This window comes from Salpingoeca rosetta (genome assembly GCF_000188695.1).
Source record: "Salpingoeca rosetta unplaced genomic scaffold supercont1.4, whole genome shotgun sequence".
In the NCBI taxonomy this organism is placed as follows: Eukaryota; class Choanoflagellata; order Craspedida; family Salpingoecidae; genus Salpingoeca; species Salpingoeca rosetta.
Genome location: NW_004754930.1, coordinates 1,033,250 through 1,043,028, shown reverse-complemented (window position 1 = coordinate 1,043,028; position 9,779 = coordinate 1,033,250). Strand labels below are relative to the sequence as shown.

The 9,779-nt window shown below is 55.0% G+C and overlaps 3 protein-coding genes across 3 annotated transcripts in view; 2 read left to right on the top strand and 1 right to left on the bottom strand.

The window, feature by feature from the left end:
* PTSG_01300 (uncharacterized protein) overlaps nucleotides 1–6,309 on the top strand; it is a 14,442-nt gene extending 8,133 nt beyond the window's left edge. The window contains exons 13-23 of the mRNA XM_004997214.1: nucleotides 244–333; nucleotides 619–1,246; nucleotides 1,488–1,790; nucleotides 2,031–2,144; nucleotides 2,484–2,598; nucleotides 2,881–4,439; nucleotides 4,657–4,785; nucleotides 4,959–5,092; nucleotides 5,229–5,382; nucleotides 5,585–5,655; nucleotides 5,869–6,309. Of these exons, the coding sequence (XP_004997271.1) occupies nucleotides 244–333; nucleotides 619–1,246; nucleotides 1,488–1,790; nucleotides 2,031–2,144; nucleotides 2,484–2,598; nucleotides 2,881–4,439; nucleotides 4,657–4,785; nucleotides 4,959–5,092; nucleotides 5,229–5,382; nucleotides 5,585–5,655; nucleotides 5,869–6,075 (3,504 nt within the window). The 3' untranslated portion in view covers nucleotides 6,076–6,309. The remainder of the gene's footprint in view (nucleotides 1–243; nucleotides 334–618; nucleotides 1,247–1,487; nucleotides 1,791–2,030; nucleotides 2,145–2,483; nucleotides 2,599–2,880; nucleotides 4,440–4,656; nucleotides 4,786–4,958; nucleotides 5,093–5,228; nucleotides 5,383–5,584; nucleotides 5,656–5,868) is intronic.
* A 488-nt stretch (nucleotides 6,310–6,797) lies between these two features.
* PTSG_01299 (uncharacterized protein) lies at nucleotides 6,798–9,039 on the bottom strand (the record flags this gene model as incomplete). The annotated part of the gene is made up of 7 exons (XM_004997213.1): nucleotides 6,798–7,337; nucleotides 7,625–7,693; nucleotides 7,859–7,933; nucleotides 8,143–8,197; nucleotides 8,448–8,535; nucleotides 8,800–8,906; nucleotides 8,930–9,039. The coding sequence occupies 7 exons, from the start codon at nucleotides 9,037–9,039 to the stop codon at nucleotides 6,798–6,800; spliced, it is 1,044 nt and encodes a 347-aa protein (XP_004997270.1).
* A 338-nt stretch (nucleotides 9,040–9,377) lies between these two features.
* PTSG_01298 (zinc finger protein) overlaps nucleotides 9,378–9,779 on the top strand; it is a gene marked incomplete at both ends in the record, with an annotated part of 7,384 nt that continues 6,982 nt past the window's right edge. Inside the window, one exon of the mRNA XM_004997212.1 lies at nucleotides 9,378–9,384. Within this exon, the coding sequence (XP_004997269.1) occupies nucleotides 9,378–9,384 (7 nt within the window). The remainder of the gene's footprint in view (nucleotides 9,385–9,779) is intronic.

Sequence of the window (9,779 nt, the reverse complement as noted above, 5' to 3'; positions counted from 1 at the left end):
TGTGTGTGTGTGTGTGTGTGTGTGTGTGTGTGTGTGTGTGTGTGTGGTCGTGTGGTCGTGTATGTGCTGTTTCTGTGCTGTTTGTTGTGTGCGTGCATGAAGGTACATGGCGCATGCGCATTCAATTGCAAGCGTTGAACGTCACGTTGGCCTCAGTTCCTGAGCTGTGTTCCCTCACTCCCCCCCCACGCCTCCACCTGCACTGTCACACTTGCCCACACTTTGTTTCCTGCCATCTATCAGGCATTGGCGCCGCGTCTGAAGGAGCAAATTCTTCGCCACAAACAGCGGACTGCAACCCGCGTTGAGCTTGCCAAGCGCTTCATCCAGCGGGTGCGTGCGTGCATATGTAAATCAAAGCAATGAGAGTCAGGGATAGGGAGAGACCGTGGCAGTGCCAAACAGATGGTGTGCGCGTATGCGTGTGCGTGTTTGTCACGGTCACGTTCTCTCTCTCTCTCTCTGTCTCTCTCCCTCTCTGTCTGTCTGTCTGTCTGTCTCTCTCTCTCTCTGATGCCTTCGTCTGTGTGTTGCTTAGTTGCATATTTTCCATTGACGCTTGGCTTTGCCGAGCCTAACACTCATGATGGCTTTGTTTGCGCGAATCAACACCTGCAGCTGAGTGAGTACAAGCGCAAGGACTCAACGCACGCGTATCGGGAGCGAGAGCTTGCACTGTGGTTTCTGCGACGGCGTGATGCAAGCACACTACTGTCACAATCGCTCACAGCACCAGACGAGGACTATCCAGAAGACACAAGCGGAAAGGATGATGCCAGTGGTGATGGTGTCGCTGGCGACCAGGGGAAGCACGAGGGCGCAAGTGCTCCAACTAGCGCAGCTGCACCACGTGTGGCCTCCACACACGACTTGCCTCCCACACCAGTTGCAACGACGACAACCGACGACACGAGTGGCGCCATTGATGCTCACGCTTATGGTGGTGATGGTGATCTTGATGTTGACCTTCAGCCTGATCCTGAGGAAGAGGTGGTGCTGATGACTCATCCACCAGAGCAGCAAGACGGCGGGGCAGCCAGTGCGGCACAGCAGCCCGACACCACAGCACCACGACGGCAGCAGCAGCAGCAGAAAAGTGAGGACGGAAGCAAAGAGAAGGACGCGCCAAAACCGCCCCTGCTGTCCCGCTTGCGCGTGTGGATCATCACGACGTGGAGGAGTGGACTGAAGGCCCTGCAAACACAACTGCACGAAGCAAACCATGTGTTTGAACCCCTGTGGCGAGGTATGTGCGTTGGTGTACTTGTGCGTGTGTGCGTTGGTATACTTGTGTGTGTGTGTGTGTTGGTGTACTTGTGTGTGCCGATTGCAGTTGCACGGTTGCGTGACCGACTGTGTTCCCCGCTTTGCCATTGTGTTCTAAGGTCTCACTGATTTTTAATGTCCCAACTCCACGCCGCATGTATGTGCATATGCGTTCGTGTACATGTGTTCGTGTGCATATGTGTGCGCGCAACGGCCATCAGACGACTGGACCTCCTCCTCATCGCTGTCGCCTTCGAGTCCGGGATGTGCGCGCTTTGACGAAGATGAGCCACCGCCGTCAGCAAGCAAGCCACCGCCATCCCTCTCCACGGAGCTGTATCGCTTCTGGAGCACGCACACGCACGTGCCATGCTACCTCCTGCTGATTATCAATGTGCTGGTGGAGTCGTCGTTCCTGGCAGTGCTGCTGCCGCTCTTCTACTTCCTCTGGGGCGGCCTTGTTCGCCCGTTCCCCTCCATCGTCTTCTGGAAGGCGCTCACCTTCTACTCCATCGGAACAATACGTACGGGAGCAGCGGGATCACGTGTTGGCGTTGCGTTTTGCGCTTGTGATGTTGTCACTGGTCCATTGCACATGCACACACGTCAACTCATCAGACAGCACAGCGCATACTACTCGCACACCGGGCACACTCGCATTTCGCACACACATGCACACGCACACGCACACAAGTGCACCAGTTCAATACCACTCACATGCTCTCTTCAAACACACACACCCACGCGCGTGTGATTAATTGCAGTGTTGAAGCTTGCGTTCCAGTTTGAGTTTTGGGGACAATTCAACGCTCCCGCGCACAGCGAATGCAGGCAGTCGTTCTTCAACGACGGCTGCATGGATTTCCCTCGCTTTCTCGGTCAGTCAGAAACGCAAACTTGGTGGTCGTGTGTGTGCATGCGTGTGTGTGTGTGCGTGTGTGCGTGTGTGCAAGTGCAAATGTGCGTGATCAGTGTCAGGGTCAGACATGGTTGGGTTTCAAACGCCTGTTGTGAAACCAGTTCAAGGGCTCTTGTTGCACACACACACACACACACACACACACACACACACACACACACACACACACACACACACACACACACACACACACACACACACAAACCCCCCCGCAAACGCACGCACGCACACACACACACACACATTGTGAACATAACCGACACACGCAACGACCCCACCACACACTCTTCATCTTCAGGCATTTGGCGGTATGCGGACACGCCGGAATTTCTTGTGGATCTGCTGCCAGACATGCTGCTGTTGCTGTCACTCTTTGTTCATCGCGTCAACCTGCGCTCCCTCGGCATGTGGCAGTACGTCAGACACACGCGCGCAACTGCTGCACACATCCTCCGTGCTTGCACCTACTTCATCTTGCTGCTGGAACGTGCGATGTTGCTCTTCTTTGATACGACAGAGACAGACAGACAGACAGAGAGGGAACCACAAATAGACAACCAACCACAAATAGACAACCAACCACAAATAGACAACCAACCACAAACAGACGCCCACACGCATACTTGCACATGAACACTCACTCAGACGGTGTTCATATGTCACTTGTATCTCTTGTCCCGTCATCTTCATCGCAGACCAAAAGTGTGGCCAGATATGGACATGAAGCCAGCAACAACAAGGCAGCAGAGGAAGAAGGACAAGCAGGCGCAAGATGCCATTGCCAGCGGCGGCAGCGAACACAAAGCACATGCGCTCGTGCGGTCTCGCACGCCCTCAACGGCAGTGACAACTGCTGAGGTGCTTCACATGGATGGTGACACCACAGCTACCGAACCACATTTCCATCATGAGCATGCTGACGTGTCGCAGCACAGCCGAACGCGAACAAGCACCTTGTCGTCGCTTCGCTCACGGCGGTCAGCAAGTGCGTCAAGCATCCTCTCTGGTGCAAGTACACACGACGATGGCTGGGCTCATGACCGCGACGACACCGACCACCACCGCCACCACCACCGTCGTCGTCATCGTCGTCGTCATCGTCGTGGGTCTGCCGCTTCGGGTGGCACATCGCTCCTGCACCGGTTCACAAAGGGTCTTCGTGATATTCTCGATGATTCACTGGCGGCGCCTCGCGACTACTACATTCCCTCGTTCCTGGTGGAGTTTTTGTCCTTCATTGTCATCTGTTTCGGGTGGTCTGGCTTCCGGCGCCGGGAACAGTTTGCTGTCAGCACAAGCTCCATCATCCAAGACAACAACATTCCATCCGGGCTCCTCCTGTACATGCTCATGCAGTTCCTGTTTATCATCGTCGACCGTGCCCTCTACCTGACGCGCAACGTGCGTGGAAAACTCATCTTCCACTGCCTCGTGGCCCTCCTCGTCCACTTTCTCGTGTTCTATTGGATCCCGTCCACAACCCGCCGCTCCTTCAGAGAGAACAGCGTCATCATTGTTCTGTACATCCTCAAGGTCGTCTACCTCTTCCTCTCCGCCGCGCAGATCCGTGCAACGTTCCCGCTCTCCGTACAGCGCAACTCGCTCACCCGCCACTCCACGCTGTTTGGGTTTGTTGTCTTCCAAGTGTACCGTGCCATCCCCTTCATGCACGAGCTTCGGATGCTGTTGGACTGGTCGTGCACTGCAACCACGCTCCACCTCAACGACTGGTATCGCGTCGAGGACATCAACGGGCAGCTGTTTTCCAACCAGTACACAATCAAGTCTGAGAAGAAGGATGGCCGCAGATGGGGCGAGAAGCAGCCACTCATGCAGAAGTTGGCCACCGGTGTGTCTCTCGTCGCCGTGCTGGTGATTGTGCTCTGGTTCCCGCTGCTCATCATGTCCCTCATCAACAACCGCGCGGAGCCGAACGTGCCCAACAGAGTGGAGATTTCGCTCAGTGTCAACTCCTTCGAGCCCATCTTCGTAATGGACACCGTGCCCACGCTTCCCTCCATCGCTGCGGAGGACTATGCGGAACTCGAGTCCGTCGATCCGTCCGGTTTTGTCAACAGCTTCAGGCAATCTGACGTCCAGCGCGTGCTTCTATCGCCACAGTCCAAGTCCGTGTGGACAATCTCTCCCTCGTCGCGCGCACGGTTGCTGACAACGCTTCGTGACAACACAACAGATGTCGTACTTGAGTTTACCGTTCGCTTCACGCGTGACGTTCGCGACGGTGTGGCACAAGGTGTGAAGTTAGTGTGTGTGTGTGTGTGTTTGTGTGTGTGTGTGTGTGTGTGTGTGTGCTCTTTGATTGTGTATGTGTGCGCGTGTGTGCGCGCGCATGTGGATGCACATTCGTCTTGGTGTGTAGACGCGATTGTGTGGTGGTGGCAGGGCCTGCTTGGCTCACACGCTGCAACGTGGCTGTTGGTTCCATTTTCACCTGCGTGCCAATGTGTCAGTGTCAACGGAGACGCGCACAACGACCATCTTGCCCGAAGAGCCAACAAGACTCCAGCTCTTGGAGGCACTCAACACATCAAACGCGCGCGTGCACCTCCCATTCGTCTACGCGTCCACATTCCACCTCAGTATGTCTGTGTGTGTGTGCATGTGTGCGTTGTGGAGGCGGCGACCTGTCCGAGTTCACCTGGTTCTGTGTGTGTGTGTGTGTGTGTGTGTGTGTGTGTGTGTGTGTGTGAACAACGCCCACATTGACATTTGATGTGTACGCGTGTGCGTGTCTTTTCGCACGACCTGCCAGGCCATGAAGACATGCCACGCCCACAATCAGCTCTCCCTGATTCCCTACGAGATCTGCTCGTCAACTGCACTCTCTTCCGTCAAATTGACGGCACGCACGAATGGTGGACCATGCTCCAGTCATCACCACACGTGGTGCGCGCCCGTGTCGAATCGTATGTGTGTGTGTGTGTGTGTGTGTGTGTGTGTGATCATGCATGAAAGGATGACGAATCCATCGAGCACTCACTCGGGCCATCCTCTTGCGCGCTCCATTCTGTCCCTCCTGCAGGCGAGTGCCACGGACAACCGCAACATCTCGCACTCCAAGTACCCCGCATCCCAGTGGCTGGAAATCGTCACCTTCAACGACCGCGTTGTGCCGGAAAGTCTATCCTTCATCAGCAGTTACGGCATCGTTGGCCTCTACGTCTCCGTGGTGCTCGGTGCGTCCCAATGCATGACACCTGTAATGTTGCTCATGCGGGTGTTGGTGATGTGGCCTGGTCGTGGTATGACTGCTTGCCCGTGAAAAGTACATTTCAGCGCAGAATGGAGATGTCACGGCTGTTTTGCACGCTGCCGCTGCTGTGCTAATCCGTGCACTTTGGTGATTGCGCAATGCACATGTTGTTTGTGTTCCATCAGTGATTGGACGATTTATCCGCCTCAGCGTCGACAACGTCTCCCACAAGATCATCTTCGAAAAGATGCCACAGGTCCGCCTGACGGTCGTGATGATGTTTGGGAGGGGTATGTGTGTGTCTGTGCTGTGTGTGTGTGTGTGTATGTGTGTGTGTGTTTGTGTGTCTGTGTCTGTGTCTGCGTGTGTGCGTTTGTGGTGCCCGGCATGCTACGTGCTCTCCCCCGCAAGAATTCACCGAAAACACATGATACACTGCATCATTCTCGATTGTCATGCGCGGGTGTAGGTGTTGGCTGTGCGAAGTGTCTTGGACGCACTGTACTTGAGTCGTGAGCACGGCGAGCTATGGACGGAAGAAAGCATCTTCCAACTTCTACTCCGGTTGTACCGGTCCCCTGAAGCGCTGCTTGTGTGGACAGATGAACAGCTCCTGCACGAGTACGAGCAGCAGCGGGCGCAGTCGACACCATCCACCGCCTCCTCCTCATCGTGAAGGGCAACGTGACACACGCGCGCACACACACACACACACACACACACATAAAGGTCAATTGACCTTTGCGACAATCATCACGTGCGTGCGAGCTTCGTTGGCGTTGTTGTAACAGCGCTTCCAGTTGCCCAAGCACGTCACAAGTTCAGTTTCGAGCCTCTCTAGTTGTGAAATAAAAGCTCAGAAGAAGTCACACACACACACACACACCAGTCAAATACAATTTCTACAAGCAGCAGCAGCGCCAACAACATGTGGTGATGACGATTACACGAGTTATTGGATCAACCAAGCGGCAAGGACAAGGCAAGACCAGTTGCAAGATGCAGCAGGGGAATGGCTCGCAATGCCACAGCAAGCAAGCAATCGAGCGTAGGCGATTCTGAGCTGTAGCCGGGAACAACTAAACCGTCAACGCCAGCCGCAACCTTGCACTCTCACATCACCATCTGTGAGAAGGGAAGTTGAGTGAACACCAGACACAACAATCATTCAAGCGAACGTGTAACGAGTGCAACGAAGATGGTTGTACAACAACCGAAGTCAGCAATGAACAAACTAAAGTCAAAACAACGGCATTCGCTACAAGGGGAAGGAAAGGGAACGAGCCTTCATAACGGATCAACATCTCAATCATCACGCACTGACACCTATGCTTCACACACACACACTTTCCTTGACGGGAGGAGGAGGTGGTGGTGGTGGTGGTGGTGGGAGCGGGGCTAGTTGAGGCGGTCGTAGAAGTGCGGGTTCTCTGCCGACGTGGGGGCGCGCATGTGTGTGCCCTCGAGCGAGTTGTATGTCTGCTCGCTCCTGTTGAGCTCCTTGTAGATGCCGCCCGCCGTGCTGTGGAACGTCGTCTGCTGCGTGCTGTGGTCCAGGCTGCTGTACACCTGCTCCGGTCCGCCCTCGTGCTGCAGGTGCGAGTACACGGGCTGCCCACCGCCCCGCTGCTGCTGCTGTTGCTGGTGGCGGCGAGCCGGCGCGGTTGTCCGCGTGGTCTGGTCCAGGCTGTCGTATGTCGTGTCCTGTGCGCTGTAGTTGGCACGCGCGTACTCGGCGTGGTTGGCGCCGTCTGTGTCAAAGTAGTCGTCGGGCTGCTGCCTGGCCGGGTCCGGCTGCACATACTGCGGCTGCTGCTGCAGGTCTGTTGGCTGCGCGTAGTCTGGGGCGGGGTGCATCCCTGGCTGCTCATACCCGGACGATGCTGAGGACGGCGTTGCCGGCAGTGGGCGCGGCAGTGACGATCCGCTCGTCGACTTCTGCACAGCAAACGAGGGAGAGAGGAGGGGAGAAGAGAGTAACGTGGGTCAACGCGTGCATGGCGGAATGTGTGTCTGTGTGTGTGTGTGTGTGTGTCTGTCTGTGTGTGTCTGTGTGTGTGTGTGTGTCTGTCTGTCTGTCTGTCTGTGTGTGTGTCTGTCTGTCTGTCTGTCTGTCTGTCTGTGGTGTGTGTGTGTTGCAAGCAGAAGCTGCGTAAAATCACTGTGCACCGCCACAAGTCAAAGGTACGTCTTCCTTGTCCCCATATGCCCTCTCCCTCTCACACCTGCATGTCGCGGGTGGACTTGACGCGGGTCACGTGCCGCTTCAAGGCGGCGTGGATGTCCGAGCCATCCTGCAGCGCCAGCACCAGCACCACCAACACACATCAGACAACACGCGCAAGCATGCACAGCACAGCACAGCACAGCGCCGTAATGAGCAAGGCAGCAAAAAGCGAGCAAAAGAGTACACTGAAAGCACAACGTCACATCACATCACAGCGCAGCACGCAACGCACCACGACAGTGTATCGGAACAGCTTCTCTGGCTCCGAGGCCGCCCGCCCCGTCTTGAACGAGAACACCCCGTCTTGCTGCGCGCGCATACGTATGCGTGTGCGTGTGTTGTGTTGGGGGTGAAATCAAGCGACGCACACACACACACACACACATACACACACATACAATTGTCATTGCCATGATCAAGCGACCACATGTGCGAGAGGAAGGAAGGCGCGCATGGCGCGCAAGCACGCACGTACACGCATGCGCACACACACACACACAGAGCAGCTGAGTGCACCTGTCCGTATGATCGCAAATGCTTCAGACTGAACGATTTGATGGCAGACGAAGCCCTGAGAAGAAAGCGCACCACAAGTACGAATCAGTGTGTGGCTGAAAATTGGAAAGCAGATGTTTCATGCAAGCGAGATTATATCTGACAGACGAGGGTCACTATCGTTCACTACATTCACACACATTCACACACACACACACACACACACAAGCAGACACACACACACACAAGCAGACACACACACACACACACGCATACACAACTACACACACACACAACTACACACACTCTCTCCCTCCCATACTTACTTTGGTTGGAAGTGAATCGTGTCGTTGGCCACCACCAAGAAGCCTTCCAGGTTGTAGTCGCTCTCCCGCACGCGAAACACCAACGCCCCTACATCATGTCACAGCATACCACCACAAACACCAACACAGGCACAGCCCATGCACAGTTGAGCGCTGAAGAGCAAATGACTTGACACGCCACAGCAACATGTTCCTGGTCGCGTGGCTTGATCTCTGCCCGATCTTCAACACAAACAACACAAACAACACAAACAACACAAACAACACAAACAACACACACATTCACACAAGCAACACAAACAACCAAACACACACACACATTCACATACAACAAGCACGCACCCAAACACACCTTTTTGAGAGGCTGGCCCCGTCTTGGGCAGCTTGCCGCCAGCGCCCTTCTTCGATCCCCCTTGTCCCATGATGATTATGTTGATGGCAATAACGACGATAATGTTGCTGTTGATGGCGATGACGATGACGATGACGATGACGATGACGATGACGATGACGATGACGATGACGATGACGATGACGATGACGATGCTGAAGGAGCAATCGCAGCAACAACAACAACAACAAAGCACGGCATCAACAACCACAAAACGTCAGTCATTTTCCACATGCACGAACACCGTAGCAAACACGCGCATAGCGAGAGCGCCTGTGTTGTTCTTCTTTGTTGTGCTTGTCCCTGTGCTTGTGTGGTTGTGCGGCTGTCTACACCAACTTGCTCACACAGAACAACACACCACCACTGACCACGACCGCTCACAACACAACACCTCCTCACCCTCACACCACACGCCACACCCACACACACAAAACACACTCGCTCGCAGGACCACAACACCCCTCAACCCACATCGCACTGTGCAAATTGCACTGCCCGCAATTGGCAACACATCTGCCTTTCAAGCGACACCACGAATGCAGCGTTTCCTGACTTCAGGGATCACGCGCCACACAAAATTATCCCCAGCCGTTGCTTTCTTGCCAAAAACCACAAAAGAGAACCACCGCACACCCAACGGGCCGCCTGACACGCAACAGCAGCCAGGCAGCAGCAAGCGTTGGAACGCATCGTGGTGGATATCACACGCACACAAACCCCAAGCAAGCAAGCAAGAGGCAAACTGTGCATTGAGGGTGACTATCCACAACAAACCACCAAGAAGCAAGCAAGCGGAAGCAAGCAAGCAAGGGACGCACGCATCACAGGAAGGACCACCCACCCTGGTTTGCGTTGTTGTTGTGACTGTGACACACAAACGAAATTATGGCGGACACCACCATCCCCAGCACAACCGGCACTGCAACCACAACATCCAC